This window comes from Ceratotherium simum, chromosome 6 (genome assembly GCF_057802395.1).
Source record: "Ceratotherium simum simum isolate JZ-2026a chromosome 6, ASM5780239v1, whole genome shotgun sequence".
Lineage (NCBI taxonomy): Eukaryota > Metazoa > Chordata > Mammalia > Perissodactyla > Rhinocerotidae > Ceratotherium > Ceratotherium simum.
In genome coordinates this window covers 26940494-26958678 of record NC_141905.1, presented here as the reverse complement: position 1 = coordinate 26958678, position 18185 = coordinate 26940494, and the positions used below count along the sequence as shown (strand labels likewise).

The window sequence follows — 18185 nt, the reverse complement described above, 5'->3', positions numbered from 1 at the left end:
AATTAGAATATAAACTTTCTAAACAAAGGACACAGCTGAAAATTACATCTGGCACCAATCCTAACTTTTTGTTTGTCCAAAATTGTCCTTTGAGCTTAGGAATTTTTAAGACAGTCTAGGGAGTTTTCCTTTTTACATGCTTTATAAGCATATTATCCTTTCTGGGCAATCGATTCCAGATACAGTCCAAATGCAGCATTCAAATGCGAAACATTGTAGCCTGGATGAGTTGTTTATTGGTAACCCTCGCTGTGACACTAGAGATCTCCAGCGTTAACCTGATTTGGCTGAATCGGTGGCGTCGGGCAAAGCTCCTGGTGGTTGAGCCACCTCAGATGAGCCTGGTAGCTTGACCCGTTGATCTGCACCAGCCTCCCCTTCAGCAGAGTGCTAAAACTGTTCATTAAATCTTTATGTACAAGATGACCACTAAAATGTGCTCTTCTATTTGTAATTACTTAAGATATTTTTATAATTCAGTATCATATTTTCAGGCTTCCATTTCTTCATTATTAGCCTTCAGCTAAATTGATAATTTTTGAAGTGCGTTCTTGGGCCCCAGCACTGCCATAATTCACGTGCAAATGTTTCTATTGTATATAATTCTGCTGCAAAGTGGGTAGCTTTGCAAGTTCTAGCCTGAGGTGAAGGCAGGCAGCTGCTGTTCCTGTAAGCAGCTGTGTTAGTGGAATGACCTCCAGTCTCTGGTGACCACACAGCTGTATGGGCAGAACCAGCGTGAAATGAACTGAACTAGCAGTCAGAACCAGCGTATAAAGATTCTGACGCCAGTGTCTGATAATGACCATGGTAAATGTGCTGCTTCTTCACCAGACTTTCCATGTCATGTCTGACCCGCTGTAGCTTTTCTTTAATCATTTCTTCAGTTTTTTGCTATTGTTGTCCTTTTTTCAGCAATATTTTATGCTGTAATTAATTGTCTCCTCTACTTAGAGAGTATTATTGGTTATCATTCTAAGCATAAAATGCTGAGAGAAAGAGGGTATCTTTTAATGTTTTCTATTTTTAAAAAAACCCAAATTCGATTGACATAATTTTCAAATTGAGTTAAAATTGCTTCTAAGTAAAGATGAGATAAGCTTATTCTTTTGTAACACTTAGGACTTATTTCCTTTAATACTTTAAAAAAGACATTTCAGGAAATCATAATTACTTGTGACAACACAAGGGGTAGCATTTTTATTTAATTATAATGAAAGCATTGGGTGTTCTTTTAGTCTCTTCCAAAAGTTTCTTACGTATATTGGCCTTGGGTCCACATGGATTTTTCCAGTACCTGTTGGATGGGCCCTGGGAGAATCATGACATGAAATGCAGTTGCTGCTACCTGCTTCAGCAGAGAAACATCTAAGTGGAGGCACACACACGAAAACAGTTCTTAGGGTTGCAATTCCGTTTCTTAAGTTTAAGCACATTGAATGCCTCTAGTTGCTATAAATTTGTTTTAGGTACCTTTATAATTCTATTATTAAATGCTGATACTATTCTCTAAATTTTTGCCTAGGTCTGTAACCAGTGATGAAGGATCCATGAATGCATTCACAGGAAGGGGGTCACCTGGTAGGGGTCAAAAGACTAAAGTCTGTACCACACCTTCATCTGGTCATGCTGCATCTGGGAAGGACTCAAGCAGCAGATTGGCTGTTACAGACCCCACTCGGCCTGGTGCCACCACCAAAATCACCACCACCTCCACCTACATTTCTGCCTCTACACTTAAAGTTAACAAGAAAACCAAAGGGCTCATTGATGGCCTTACTAAGTTTTTTACACCATCACCTGATGGTCGCAGATCACGAGGTGAAATAATAGACTTTTCAAAGCACTATCGTCCAAGGAAAAAGGTCTCTCAGAAACAGTCATGCACTTCTCATGTGTTGGCTACAGGTACCACACAAAAGCTAAAACCTCCACCTTCTTCACTTCTACCCCCAACCCCCATCTCTGGTCAGAGCCCCAGTTCACAAAAGTCCAGCACTTCCACTTCTTCTACCTCCCCACAGAGTTCTTCCAGCCAGTCCAGTGTGCCCTCCTTTAGCAGTCTTACTAATAACAGCCAGCTGAAGGCACTCTTTGATGGACTTTCTCATATCTATACCACTCAGGGACAGTCTCGAAAGAAGGGACACCCAAGTTATGCACCACCCAAACGTATGCGTCGTAAAACTGAATTATCTTCCACGGCAAAATCTAAAGCCCATTTCTTTGGGAAAAGAGATATTAGAAGTAGGTTTATTACTCACGCCTCCTCCTCTAGCTGGGGGATGGCTAGAGGACGTATTTTTAAAGCAATTGCTCACTTCAAGCGAACAACTTTCCTTAAAAAGCACAGGATGCTAGGCAGATTAAAATATAAAGTGACCCCTCAGATGGGGACCCCCTCACCAGGGAAGGGGAGCTTGACAGACGGAAGGATTAAACCTGATCAGGATGATGGTAAGCAAAAGGTCAAAGCTCCAACCAAACCTGCGTCCCGTCCCTTTCTCCCCAACCCCGAAAAAAATAAATAAATCAATTCCTATTTGTCACATAGGTCTTAGCTATTTCTCTTGTTCTCACTTCACTTTCATACAGAAGCAGTGAAACTTTGACCTTTTTCTAATGCTGACTAAACCTCCAAAATGTTGTTTTTCCAACTAATACTCTCCCACCTTTTATTATTTATTTCCATTCGTAGTGACACTAGGACCCCCAGATGCCTTCATAGCGTTGCTTATGGCTTTGTAGTCCCGCATGAGTAGCCACTGTCACGCTTCTGCCATGTTCTTTCCCATGCCGCCTCTTCAGCCACAGCCCTGTTTGGTCGTGTGCTGTCAGTGCTTCCAACAGGGGGGATGTCAGCTCCTCATTTCCCTCTGCTCCATTGCTTTCTCGTGACAAAGTTCATCCTGCTTCCTTCTCAACAAAGCCTGATCTGTGATTCTGTGAAGTGTGCTTTTGGATGTGTGTGTGTCTATTTGTGTATTCACCTTAGGGAGAAAACTTATTTCATAATTTCATTTAACAAGTTGGCCCGTTAGATTTGCTACCATTTATAAAACAAAAAAACAAAAATGTCATTTGGACAAAGTGGTAGATTTTATTCTCTCAAAAGTGATAGTGGGAATTCTATAGCTAGACATTGATATAACTTCTAATCTTGGTTGAAAAATATGATTTTGCTTTGTGTTGTTCTTACTGTCCCTCATTTATTTATTGAAGCTATAAAAAGATGACAGTGATAATTCAATTAAAAATTTGGGCACAGCAGGGAAAGGGTACTGCTGGATCTATGAGCAATGCTTATATCTAAAAGCTTATAAAGCTTAAAAAAAAAAGGATCCCTATTTGCCCATTATGCTAATTTGGTACCGTTTTGGTTATATATATTGGTTACTTGTGATTCAAGTCAGTGAATACCCTTTCTGCTGGTTTTAAATGACAGATAATGAAATCAAAATAAGCATCAAAGAAGAAAGTACAGATATAAATGTGATTGGAAACAAGGATACCGTTACTGAAGAGGATTTGGATGTTTTTAAGCAGGCCCAGGAACTTTCTTGGGAGGTAAGGCCAGGATACCACATTATAGTAACAAGGATGATATGTGACTTTTGTATGTGTGACTATTATGAAATTGCTGTTTTGATTTTACAGAGACTCTCCCTCAGAATCCCTTGTGGTTCTTTAACTGTTACATGATAATTTTTGTTGACTGTACCTTCAAAAGCAATAACTTTGTAGAGTTACCTCCACTCTTAAAAGTTGGAAAGGGCTCAGCTGGACTCAGAAAATAGGCCAGAGTAGCAGTAGTTGAGGCAGATTTTGAAAAACGCTTCTAGGTGTGAAGCAATAGATTTCTGATTATTTTTGTTCAGATTTAGAAAATAGCAATTTTAAATCATTAACAAAAAGAAGACTGTCGCTTTTAAATTTACTAATGCTTCTTCCAACACAGATGGCCAGCCATATGAAAAACGTCTCATAATTTTAACTCTTTGGCACTGGTGAAGGCAATATTGTATCACATGATCAGTTGGTAGTCACTTTTATATTCATTGTCCAAAAATTTCTTTAAATGATTCTGCTTAAAATATTAACTCTACTTAGCTTATTGTCAGCAAAACATTGAAAAGTACAGCTTATTGGACTTCTCAAGACAAATTTGTTACGGACTGTGACTTTTTTATGTCAGGAGACCACCTTCAGTTGCTATGGCCCAGTAGTCACGGATAGACTCCTGCCCCACCTCACTTTCTTTTTTGGCGGGGAGGGGACTATCCATAGGTTCTTTTTTTTTTTTTTATAGCCCAGTGATCCCAACTTTTTTTTTTTTTTTTTTTAATTTTATTTATTTATTTTTGCCCCCAAAGCCCCAGTAGATAGTTGTATGTCAGAGTTGCACATCCTTCTGGTTGCTGTATGTGTGACGCGGCCTTAACACGGCCGGAGAAGCGGTGTGTCGGTGTGCGCCCAGGATCCGAACCCGGGCTGCCAGCATTGGAGTGCGAGCACTTAACCGCTAAGCCACGGGGCCAGCCCTATCCATAGGTTCTTAAGCTTTATTTTTAGTAGCAGCCACTTGGGCGAAATACTTCTGATGTTTCTACTTTAGAGGCTATTGGATATTTCCGTTTCTCATTCTGCCCCATCAGTATGCTTTGTATTGTTTTTCCTTTTGCTAAGATAAATGTCAAAATTTCCCCCAGTCTTTGAGATTTGAAGTCCTTAAATATTACCATTTTTTCAGCCTGCTTCTGGCATTCATAGACAGACATGATGAACAGCAGCAGGCTATTATCTGAAAGACACAGTTAAATCTAAAGCCCTTTCTTTCCCACACGGTAACACTGGCTTTTCCATTCATGAACATTTCTTGTCTGTGTCAGGCACTGTGCTAAACCCTGGGAATAGCACAGCGAATCAGGCAGGCAGTCTTCACCTCGTATGGCTCACTGCATGGGAGTCAGGGGAGTAAGAGGAGATGGATGTTAAGCTCCAGACTTCTCAATTGATTATTTAATTACAATTGGGATAAACACTACTTCGCGGAGGAACAAGAGATTGTAAGAGTGTATAACAGCCACATCATCTTATGATTTCCTCAGTTTTAATACATTGCAACAGATGGTTGAATTCAGTTCAATAGACATTCATGTATGTTTACGTCATACTCATTTTCTATCTTGGTGATACTGTTTTTTAGGGTCTTAATCTGTTTATATATGAATCTTACACAAAGTTGATTATTATTTCACAGAGACCTATAGTGTTTTTTCAACATGAAAATTCACAGTTAACATTAGTATTCTGGTCATATCCATTGGTCAGAGAACCAAAATGTAAGTGAAAAAATCCTCTTCTATTACTTATATTTTATTTGTTTTCTTTTCTCTCTCTCTGACAGAAAATAGAGTGTGAAAGTGGAGTGGAAGACTGTGGCCGGTACCCTTCTGTAATAGAATTTGGGAAATATGAAATCCAAACCTGGTACTCCTCGCCTTACCCACAGGAATATGCAAGGTAATGAATAAGCCTGGCAGGTATATAACTTTAATGTCATATATGTGAGGAAGGAAATTTTTTTGTGTGTGTGTGAGAAAGATTAGCCTTGAGCTAACATCAGTTGCCGATCCTCCTCTTTTTGCTGAGGAAGATTGGCCCTGGGCTAACATCCGTGCCCATCTTCTCTACTTTCATATATGGGACGCCTGCCACAGCATGGCTTGCTAAGCGGTGCATAGGTCCACGCCTGGGAGCCGAACTTTTGAACCCCGGGCCGCCAGAGCGGAGTGCGTGAACTTAACCACCACGCCACCAGCCTGGCCCCTGAGGAAGGAAAATTCTTGATTCTAAAGCAGGAATAAGATGACTTTTAAGACGTAAATTTTGATAGCTGATTCTAAGTGTTTCCAAAACCATTACTTTTGCCAGCACCTTTTTATAGTATTCACTGTTCCGTGTAGACTCCTTAGGTACACAGGCATTGTAAATTTTGCCTTTTAGCTTCTACACCATGCTTTCTCTCTTTGGTTAATTGGGTAAATGTTGCTTGTATATGAAACCAAATCAGGAAAAAAAAGTTAGCCTTTGTAAAGTATTGGATAGTTTCTTCTCATTTGCCTTTTTCATTTTTCTAATTAGGCCTATTAGTTTTGTCTCTGATTTCTGGCATGTTATTTTCAAGTTTCTTACAGAAATGTAGCAAAAGAAGGAAAAATGGAAGAAAGTATCTGGGAGTGAGTAGCCTTAAGAGACCCTTACCCAAATCTTTACTTTTAGAGTTTTAGAGCCGTTTGTAACTAACTTGTTAAAAATGAAGAGAAAATAATGGTACTAGAGTTTTCTCTTGTCTTAAACTAAGATTAGATGTGAAATTGTCCTGAATTAATACATCTAAAAGTGGATATCTTGTAAACAGATTTCAGGTACATCAGGGTATACTTTATTAGTATCTTCTGAAATTTTTTAGCCTACAAAGTTTCTGATAATCACAAACTTGCTTTTCTTCTAGAATAGTTATTGTCCTTTTCTCTACTATGTGAATGTCTGGCCAGTCATCTAACTGGAGAAAATGAGGAGGGTGTTCTAGAAGTTAAGTGGCAAACTAAGAGTCAGGAGTCTTGGTTTCTCTTCTCAGCTGGTATCACTTGGCTGTGTGTTCTTGAACAATTGTTAGAAGACACTTATGATGGAGGCCAGCCTGGTGGCATAGTGGTTAAGTTCACACAGTCTGCTTTTGCGGCCTGGGGTTTGCAGGTTCGGATCCCGGGCACAGACCTACATACCACTTATCAAGCCGTGCTGCAGCAGGCATCTCACATATAAAGTAGAGGAACATGGGCACAGATGTTAGCCCAGGGCCAATCTTCCTCAGCAAAAAATAAAATAAAATAAAAGACACTTATGAGCTTTAATTTGCATGGGTAATCATAAGTCATGTGTTCTGAGAGCTTTGAATAAAATTTGCATATAACTCCAAGATTTGAAATTACTATTATCTGAGTCTGTATCTAACTCTCCCCAAAACCTTTTTCCCCATTCTTATACTTCAAACACGTTGAATGTGCTTCTAAACATTTTCTTGTAAAGACTAGCAATGTCCATTTAAGTGTGATAGGGTACAAGTAAAAGATCTTAACGATTTTTTTTAATGTTATAATTTCTAAGGTGGAGAAAAAGTCGGTAGGGGAGAGAAAACTGTTTGGCTAATGTTACTCAAAGAGTCAGTGGCATTGGTAGAAACAAATAATGTCTTTTGACTTTTCTACATTTATTGCTTTACACCATATCTAACTATGATAATAACTTTAAAGTTACATCATCCATTAATAGAAATGGAAACATCTCAATTCTAGGACTTCTCTGCATTATAAGTATGCATATCATTTTAAAAAATAATGAATTCACTTCTCTCTGAATAAAAGATTCTTATAGTTACACTACTGACCATATATACTATTGAAACTATGACATTAAATCTGAAATTTAAGAAATATGCATAGTTAACCTGACAGGATGCCATCTTATTGTTGATTTTTAGAGTAGTGATTTCAAGTCTGAAAACCTTTCTTTCAGTAGGATATTTCTAAGGAAACAAATGATTTGTTCACAAAGTAAAGACAGCAAATATTATTATATTGAAAAATAATGTAAGGTTTGTACATTCTATTTACTACTGGCTTTCTTTTTTCTTTTCTTTTTTTTTGAAACTACTTCTTTCAAATACTATTTTATAGCCTTTTCATGACTTAGAGAAAATTGAACAATATTTAATATTTTCCCCTGAACAGTAGCATCGATCTGATAGATTCTTTGATTTTAAAATTTTAACAGATTACCAAAGCTTTACCTGTGTGAATTCTGTCTTAAATATATGAAAAGTAAAAATATTTTGTTAAGACACTCAAAGAAATGTGGATGGTTTCATCCTCCAGCAAATGAAATTTACCGAAGGAAAGACCTTTCAGTATTTGAGGTAAGCATGTGTAAATAAAAAAAACTCAGCTTTTGAAACCTAGTACTTCTAAGTGTTGACTGTCTACTGATTTGTTTCTAGAGGGTGCAAAGTATATTCAATTTTGGCACTGAAATTCAGACAGCTCTTTAAAATATCTCCATGTTTTGGAATGTTTATCTAACCATATTAAGCAACCAGTTATATTGATGATAAATTCCTACTTCATCACATTAACTTATTTTGCCTTCCCCCAAATCCCTGTCTGCACCAGATATATTCACCAGTGAATTTATGATCTCCTCAGCTCTTTGTAAATTCTACTTTCTTTGGCAGGAGAAATTAGCTTTGTTCAGCAGCTCTAGCCAATGTCTGGCAGGTGCTCACTCTTGCAGGGAATTGAGCAGCTGTACATATCTCCTCAATACACAACCACCTGTGTTTCCACCCATTTCTTGGCAGGGTGGATAATCCTGTTGGTGAGACCCCAGCAGATGTTGGGACTCCCCCCAGTCTGGGTGGATGGCCATCCCTGGAGAACTCTGCTGTTCACAGGAACCCCTTGTGGCCATGTGTCTGTCATTGTGGGTTCTTAAAGACGTTTTGTGTTTTCAGAATTGATTTAGTAGCATAAGATCTTTGCCTCTATATCGTTTCATTGTTTAATCATGTTCTATTGTTAGTTTCAGGGATCCAGTTTAGCTGAGTCAGTTGTACTGTGAGGAGGCCATGCCTTTCTTTCATCTTACTGCCTGTTCATGGGACTTCTTAATTCTCTCCTTTATTTTCTTCACTCTAGTTGAGCACTTCTATTTCCTTGACTTATTTTCTTCTCTGTTACTCATTTTGGTGCATTGTTTTTGTTCCTGGGTGCTCAGAACAAGCCTTCCTTGCATAGCAGACATATCTTCTATCTCTGAAATACAGTTTTACTGTAGGATTCTCTTTTTCTGAATTGTTCAGACTGAAATGTATTATTCTGCCGCACATTTCTCTTTAGTTCTGGTCTGTAATGTCTTGCATTATATTTAGTATAGGAGGGTCATGCATAGGTTTCTCTCGTGGACCAGGTTCCCTCTGTCAGACAAGTTTAGGCCCACTACTTTTTCCCAAGACTGATCAGAGAACACAGGTAACTCCAGCTGTGTCTTATGGGTTTTTTTGAGTCCCTTCTTTCTAGTTATAGCAGGCTCTTTTGGCAAGCTTGAAGGAAGGAAGGTATTGTTGCTAAGAAGATTTGATTATATGTTAGTTCTTAGTAAAGGGTGGGGACAGGGTTTCTCAACCTGGGTACAGTTCATATTTCAGGCCGGATAATTCTTTGGTGTTGGGAGCTTCCTGTGCATTGTAGGATGTTTAGCAGCATCCCTGGCCACTACGCACTAAAAGTCAGTAGCACCACATCCTCTCCAGTTGTAACAACCGAAAATGTCTCCAGACATGGCCAGTGTCCCTTGGGCGGCAAAATCACCCCCAGTGAGGACCACTGGGCTAGAGGGAAAGCCAAATACATGTTGCTTGTCCTTCCTGTTGCTAGTCTTGGGATGCTACGCAGCTCCAACCAGTTGAGACAACAGAGTTGTTCTCAATTGAGACTTAACTAATGTCACAAGTTCAACTTTCCTATGGGCTCCTTTGTTATTGCCTTTCTTGGATCCTTGCTTCTAACCAAAATAAAATGAAAATCATTGTCTCATTTTTCCCGAAAGACAAAACACATTGTTGGCTTTAAGTAATTGTTAAATAAATCAGTGTGAATCTGCCTGTGGAGTTGAAGCTCTCATAAATCCAGGGAGAGTCTTCTCAGGGGTAAGAGAATCAATCTTGTTAGGCTGATAAGAATGGCTGATAAGAATGATCTGCTATTTCAGGGCAGGTGCTTTTGGATCATACAGAGATGAGAGGAAAAAATCAGGAGCAGATTTGTAAAATTTATTCATAAAAATAATTGAAGGAATTGGATTGGATAAGTGTCAAGGTCACTATTTTAGAATCTGAATTAATACTTAGAGTAGAGCATGTAGGAAACTTTTCTCTTAGTAGTTTCCTAAGTAACTTATAAAATAAATGAAGAATAATCACAGATTACTACTTTCCAATCTTCTCTTTATCTCTCTTGAAAGCAGGCCATATTAGACTTTTCACAACTGATAAGAATTTTGCTTCAGCATTGTCATCTCTGTTTTTCTGGTTCACAGATACATACATCTCCATCTTTCCTTTTTGTAATGTACTACCATTTCCAAAAGAACCATACTCCCAAATACATAGAAACTTCCTTTAATTAAAGAGAGAATTGTATCCTCTGTGTCCGTTGCCCATATTTGATTATGTTGCTATGTGTGGGACCTAGGTTTCATCCAAGGGAAATAGTTATATGAAGTCTAAAAATAATTTGTGCAATATGAGAAACCTGTATGGTCCACAGGAGACTTGGGAATGGTCAAGTTCATTGTTCAAGAGCTCTGGTTAGCAAATATCCATTTCCCCTAAGAAAAGTGCTAGGGAAATTCTTCTTGAATTTGCTGTGCTTTGTGTTTTCAACAAGTAACTACATTTGATCAAAGAAATTGGCATCTGTGCCTAGCCTCCTGTCTATAACCATCAGTATCACAGCTTGATTTTTTTATTTTGAAGAGAAGTAGATGGTAATTATGGTACTTATTGTAGGTTGACATTCATCTCACTTTCTCTGTAAGTACTCCCAACATAGAAATTTTATATTTTCCAATTATATTTAAAACGATGCTTGGGATAAAATAAAAATGGAAGCCTCTTTTGCTAATCCACACTTCTGAGGAATCAGAATAATATAGTTCATTTATTTTAAAGTGAAACCTTTTTGAAAACTAACATAAAGTTTAACTTACTTGAGCAGTATTCTGATCTGTTTACATTTCTTTAATTCAGATTTACTTGGTTCAGATAGAGAGGGCATGCTTGATCATTTTTTACTCATAATAAATTGCAAATAAAAATTACTCCTCTGCTAGTGATATGGCCTGTCTTCAGGTAGCTTAAAGAGAAATTTAAGCTACCTTAAATTTACTCTAATTTAAGAGAAAAGGTGGAATTCTGCTTTGCCAACTGACAGCTGTTTACTGGTTAACTTTATACTTGTTTAATGGACTGTTTTAATCTCTCAGTTTGGGATTTGGAAATAAAATTGTATACTTTCCAAAATACCATGTAAAAGAAACAATTTTATATTGAGTGGTATTTTTATGTTAAATAATGTTGTCTGTTTCTCTTTGCTAGGTTGATGGGAATATGAGCAAAATTTATTGCCAAAACCTTTGCTTGTTAGCCAAGCTCTTCCTGGACCACAAAACGTTGTATTATGATGTCGAGCCATTCCTTTTTTATGTCCTTACAAAAAATGATGAAAAGGGCTGTCATCTGGTTGGATACTTCTCTAAGGTAAAACAAGAGCCAGTATGACTTTCATTTTCTTTTGCAAAATGTTTTTGGTAGCGCCCAATTCTTTGAACAGGGCTTTTTTATGACTATAATTTGAATAAGTGACACATGTTTCTGAAAAGCTCACATTCTTGTTCAGAGCTCATTTAAAACAAAAACAATAAACATTGTGCCTAGGAAGTGTGTAAAGGACTTCATCACTGTTTGCTGTCTTGACTGTCAGCACCCACCTAACCTTATAGTTGCTGCCTGGCAGACCACCTAGTATCTTTGATTTTCTAAATGTTAAGCTTATTTCCCTTTTCCCTCTAAATGGTGTCAACCAGAAGGTTTCAGTGTAATGTAGCATTTAAGAGATTCTCATTTCTCCTCATTGCATTCCCTCTGTGGTCATCAGTATCGCAATGAGTTGGAACGTTGGCATTTGGACAGTCAAGCTGATATAATGACTAGTTTTATTCTTTCGTCTCTTACACTCTGTGCTATTGTTTTAAGATCTAAAGCAGCCTCACCTTTAGAAAGCCTGAGTATCTCCAGCTGTTAACACAGGGAAGCCCTTGACATATTGAGTGGATATAGTTTGTCTTTTTCACTGGTTCAGAGCGATTCTCTCACATTCTTCTGTCCAAAGGCTTCTGAGAAACAATAACTCATATGCAATAAAGGAAAGCTGAGTTTGGAGATATTTACCAGGTAATGACCTTAACTTTTCTTAGGCACCAAGGAAATAGTTTAATGTGCCAAGAGGGTAACTAAGACTTCCAGGCAGAAGGTAAATGATCCGAACCCTGTATTTTATTTATTTTATGATATATTTTTACATATTAGGTGGTAAGATAAGTGAATTTTAATGAACCTACTCTTGCATAATGTAAATGGAATGCCTTATAGAAGTGTTATTTTCGTGGAAGATCAAAAGATAGAATATAAATGAAGGTCCTTTGCAAACTGTAGTTTTTCTAAATTTAAGAATCAACCCAGGGACCGGAGAGAAAAATACAAATAAGTGATAGCACTCATGGGAAACAGCCTGAATATTTTAATCCACATATTTGGTAAAGCTCTAAAACGAAAAAGAAGAAAGTTAATTTGCACGTTACAGATTCAAAAGATGACAAAGAATTAACACAAAATAAAACAATAAATAGGAGATCTATTTATATAATTTATAAAACGTCTTACTTGTTATATAGGTGTGTAAAGATCTTTTTTCTCCAAAGAGTTAAAAAGAATAGTGGTCATGATTGTTCTTCCGTTAGAAAGTGGTGTTTCTTTAAATGCATCTGAGTTTAAACATAAATTCAACGTGCCTGCTGTCCTTGTCCCGCCTTGTCTCAAGTTGGCATCTGGATCTACAGTTGATGGCGACTCCTGTGGTTTGAGTCTCTGCCTCTCTTTCTCACAGGAGACCCAACATTTTACTTAGAACAAGCTAAACTTTTCTCATTTCGTCAGTTTCTTTCATAGTATGGCAGCAACTACTGTCATTTCTTACCATACCCAGAATACTAGTATTCTTTGGCAGTGTAATAAAACAAAAATTAATCTAAAAAATAACCATGTTAAAGGCTTGTAGATGCAAATTAAACCATATTCTAACATGTCATTTGGAATGTGAAAGACTATGGCCTTTTGGGGTTATACTTACACCAAATTCTAGAGGTTATAGCCAGAGGATGGCGAAGATGACCTAGAAAAAGTTCACTGTAAATCATTATATGCATATGACTTTCCAAGCACGTAATACATGACTCTAAACAGGAAGGGAAGAAGGAGCAGTTATTTTGTCCATAGTTTAAAATTTAGCTGTAGTAACGTGTGTTAAAGGGTGGAGGATGGTGAGGGGAGGACCATTGTTGGGTTGGATTTTTAAAAATCTCCTAAAGGTAGGAATAGTTTGGGACAAAGAAAAGAATGGTATCAAGGTTGAATCCTTTTAACCAAGAGTACATCTCTTTTTAGAAAAAGTGACCCATTTGTCTAACTTTGCAAAATAGACTAATTATTTGAACCTTTGTCACTGATGTGTATATCTAGTGATGGACAATCCAGTTTCATAGGAAAACTGACACACATTATTTCTTCCCCTTTGTTTCTTAGAGACTCCATAGACAGCTACAAATGTGTAAAAGTTGGGAGCACGTCTTTTTCACAAAGAAATCTAATTCTGCCCTGTAGGGTTTTTTCCACAACCGTTTCCTGTGATCTTTCAAATAGGTTCATAAAAGATCTGGGTGTTCTGAAGTAATTCTTTGATGTGGTTAGTACCATTTGTGGTCAGTCTTATTTGTGGTTTATATTTGGCCAGAGCATTCACAACCTCAAAAGCCTTTTCTAGATTTCCTCTGTGTAGGTTTTGGCGGCTTCTGTGTACTCTGAATAAAATATTGCTGCTCTGATGCCACATGCCATGAAAATTTCAGATTTTTCCTTAACTATAAGAACTGTTTCCCACTGTATTCTTCCCTGTCTTCCACCTGGTTTCAGCCTGTTGGTAATATTTTGTCCTCACTTTTGTTTGGAGGCTTTGGGGTGTCTTGTTGCTGTTGTCTTTTTTGTTTTGTTTTCCTGGTTTGAAATGCAAACTAATTGTTTCTCTAGCTTTCTACTTTGACTTTTTATTCATAGGTGAAATATATTTGTGCAAATCTACCCATGCATATACTATTTTAGTTTCACTGGGGCATTTGATTAAAGGCAGAAGACAGATTGCTGTTGCAGAGTTGTAAGTTATTTAGCAAGATAGCTGGCTAAGTCCTAACTTAACCTGCTGAGTGACTCTCTGGATGTTTTTTTTTTCCCCTATCTCCCAAGTTGTCTGAGCAAGGAAAGCATTTCTTCCATACTGTTTGTGTTCTCTTTCATTTGGCTCATATTTCCTTGGATTCTTTTTTCATATTTGATGGTATTGACTTTCAAGAATAAAGATATAATGGAGAGGCATGCCTGGAGTTGATGTTTTGTCATTAGCTGATAGTTTGATTGATGAAGACAGTAGGATTATTCTGCTTGATCCTGACCTAACACATTGGCTCACCTTAGTGGACTATTGTACAGGGACGGTGGCAGGTGCAGGGAATTGCCCACTTCAGCAGAGCTCTGACATACTTGATTTGTTCCTCCTTCCCTCAGGAAAAGCTTTGCCAGCAGAAGTATAATGTCTCCTGCATAATGATCATGCCCCAGCACCAACGGCAAGGATTTGGACGGTTTCTCATTGATTTCAGTAAGTGAAGTGCTTTATTTACTTTCATGATCCGGGGAACTGATGGCTGTAAAAGGAAAGAGTAACAGATAAAACTTTATTTAATCTACTTTGTTGTTTTTATCAATAGATAATGGGTTTTCTGTTTATGTTTACATAGGTTAGAAAATCTTCCTCAAGTGAAAAATTTACTGCTGCTCACTTATTGTACTCTAGGAAATTGAGACTAGATCTCTCTGCAGTGTCACTAGCTCACAAAGCCATTACCCTGAATGAACCGGCAGAATTACATTCCATTCCGTGGTGCTCATGCTCATTAGCACCAAAAGAGGCAATTATTTGCGATTAAAGCTAAAGGAAGTGTTATTTAAAAGATTTGCAGCTTCCTAAAATTTTGCCTATAATCTTGTACAGTACAGAGCAGGAAAGGGATATTTCTATTTAGAAAAACAGTTCTTTAGGTAGCATATCCTTTGAGCCTCTCTAGTAGAAATAACTATCTTGTTTTGTTAATTTCCCTTTTCTGTTATGGAAATTATTACAATGTTTCTATCTAGAGGTTGCCCAAGAAATATTTTTTATACACATTTGTATATTTTGAGTCTCCTCAATTAAAATTGGAATAATATATAAAAGTATGCCCAGGATAATGTAAAAAAATATTGGTAGTTTTTTTTCTCCTTGTTTATATTATATTGGATGTGTAAGTGTAGTGTTAAGGCTACATTTGGAGAAGTGAATCAAAATATCCAAATAACATGAAGGTCTCGTATCTGATGATAATAGTCATTTCTGACCATGTAAAAATCTATCACTAGCAACTGTGTACTTCTTCATTACCAGATTATAGTTTGTCTGATTTTAAACTGGAAGAAGGAAAATTTAGGAAATCATGTAATCTTCGTAAAGTACATCAAATGTAAAAACCACTATGTAAATATCCTCAAGGAAAATCATGAAGAAATATGTTGTGTCTAAATCTGTATTATTAGATATTAAAATATTAAAGTCTGGGTGTAAAATAACTGTTTAGTAGTTTTGGACTGATTTGTATAATTTGTTGACATTGAAGAATATTATTCTTTTTTGAAGTATTTTTCATTGATTATTTTTATATTTTCAGATAACATTTTAGTTATTAAAATAAATATTACCCTAGTCTTATTTATTCTTTTCTGATCTAGTTATCCCATGGAGGGCCGTCTTAGCAGCACTTCACCGTTTTTATTTTACAGAGTCCTAGTTGTAATCAGTTCTAAGGGCAAATCCAATTGTCATGTTCTGGAGTTCTTTTGGCCACCATTCATAAGTTGTTCATAAATATTATAATTTCTGGTATACATAGCGGCCATTCAGGCCTTAAACTTTTGATAGTATCTGCATACCTACAAAATAAGGCAAACTCGTTAGCTCAATATTCAAGATCTTCCAACACCTAGTTCCAGCCTATTTTGTAGGCTTTTTCATCTACTGATTTCCTCTTTTTCAAATATTCTGAGCATGTTCCCATACTTCCATTCTTTGTCTGTGGAGTCCCTTCCCTGAAATGACCACTTCCTCCTTCCCCAGCCTCTGTCTGTTCAAAATCCTACCCATTGTTAAGAGCCAGCCTGGGCTGGCCCCGTGGCTTAGTGGTTAAGTGCGCGCACTCCGCTACTGGTGGCCCGGGTTCGGATCCCGGGCGTGCACCAACGCACTGCTTCGCCGGCCATGCTGAGGCCGCGTCCCACATACAGCAACTAGAAGGATGTGCAGCTATGGCGTACAACTATGTACTGGGGCTTTGGGGAGAAAAAGGGGGAAAAAAAAAAAAAGGAGGAGGATTGGCAATAGATGTTAGCTCAGAGCCGGTCTTCCTCAGCAAAAAGAGGAGGATTAGCATGAATGTTAGCTCAGGGCTGATCTTCCTCACAAAAAAAATAATAAAAAAAAATTTAAAAAAAGAATTTAAGAGCCAGCTCAAGAGCCTCTTCTTTTTGATCCCACCTCCTGGAGTTTCATCCCTTTCCCTTCTTGGCTCACATCTCTGTAGTATAGCACTTAGACTCAGTTCACCCTTTTGTGGTAATTATTGATGTAAGTGTCATACTTCCAACTTACTGTAACCTTCTTGAATACCTTCTTCTTTGTATTCAGTGGGGTAGTGAACTCAATAAACTGCACTAGATGTATTTTTGTTGATTTGAATTGAATCTCCAAAGTGGTTTCGTGCCCACAATAATTTTCTACCCAAAATTAAAAATGGACTGGTACTTACCAGGTAAAAATGCAAGTCTCTAAATACAGTATCATCTTGTTTGTACAGCATGATCTGGCACTGAGGTCTTCTACGTAAGAGAACAACCCAGGAACAAAGACATTCCCTTCAAATGCTAAATCTTTATGTTAACCATTTTAATGAAAACTGTATTAGAGTCTACCTTGTTTTGTTTTTGTTTTTGTTTTTGTGAGGAAGATTAGCCCGGAGCTAACATCCATTGCCAATCCTCCTCTTTTTGCTGAGGAAGACTGGCCCTGGGTTAACATCCATGCCCATCTTCCTCAACTTTATATGGGACGCCACCACAGCATGGCTTAATAAGCGGTGCATAGGTCCGCGCCCAGGATCTGAACCCACAAACCCTGGGCCGCCAAAGCAGAGCGCACGAACTTAATCACTACACCACCAGGCCAGCCCCCAGTTTTGTTTTTGTTTTTTCGTGAGGGAGATTGGCCCTGAGCTAACATCTGTTGCCAATCTTCCTCTATTTTGTATGTGGGATACCACCACAGGATGGCTTGATGAGCGGTATGTATGTCTGTGCCTGGGATCTGAACCCACGAACCCCAGGCTGCTGCAGCGGAGCACACGAACTTAACCGCTACGCCACTGGGCCGGCCCCCTACCTTGTATTTTTAAACATGAACTATGGAACACAATGGAACCTTTCTGGGTGGCTTAGGGCCATCATGGTGAATGCCATCCATTAGGGTGCTTCCAGGCAATGCAGTGCTGGGGGTGTAATTTTAGATTTTCTCTTTCCTGTACCCTTGGCATTGCCCCTACACTGGAGTGGGTTAAGGAGTGTGGCGAATGATTTGAATAAAGTTGAAATGGAGTTGGTGTTATTTCTTAAGAGAAGAGGAGAGTAGGGGAAGAATTTTATAACACTCAAAGAAAATGGGAACTGGTATAAACCCAATAGAAATTCAATTTAAAACCAAAAAAATTCCTTGACTTCAAAGGTTTTAAAGAAGATGGAGTAGGCTGCTGAAAATATTGATAGCATCTCATTCTTTGGAGTTACTTAAAATAATAGTAGATAAATATTTTTCTAGAACAATTTAGACCTAATCTTTTGCAGAAGGAGGAGATAAACCCCATGGCCTCTCATAATCCTTGTCAACCTCATAATTCAGAATTTAGGGCAAAACAGATAACCAGGGTTACGAGTTTTCTAAAATCTGCTTGTTTTTTTAAGGGACCTTTTAATGGTTGGATTTATTTTATTTTTATTTTGTACATGAGCCTGAGGGTCTTTTGGTCATGGGGTATTTTCAGTAATTCAAAGAAAATTGTAAGGCAGGAAAATCTTCATTTTGTCTATAGTAACTGCTAGTTTA

The 18185-nt window shown here is 37.8% G+C and overlaps 1 protein-coding gene across 8 annotated transcripts in view; it reads left to right on the top strand.

The window, feature by feature from the left end:
* Window positions 1–18185, top strand: part of KAT6B (lysine acetyltransferase 6B) — a 185390-nt gene that overhangs the window by 128957 nt on the left and 38248 nt on the right. For 3 of the 8 annotated variants that reach the window (XM_087432000.1, XM_014784814.2, XM_004426941.3), the window contains exons 8-13: window positions 1526–2457; window positions 3446–3567; window positions 5408–5523; window positions 7837–7978; window positions 11216–11377; window positions 14510–14603. In XM_087432000.1, the coding sequence (XP_087288126.1) occupies window positions 1526–2457; window positions 3446–3567; window positions 5408–5523; window positions 7837–7978; window positions 11216–11377; window positions 14510–14603 (1568 nt within the window). The remainder of the gene's footprint in view (window positions 1–1525; window positions 2458–3445; window positions 3568–5407; window positions 5524–7836; window positions 7979–11215; window positions 11378–14509; window positions 14604–18185) is intronic. The other 5 variants (XM_004426942.3, XM_004426943.3, XM_014784815.2 and 2 more) reach the window with 5 other exon arrangements.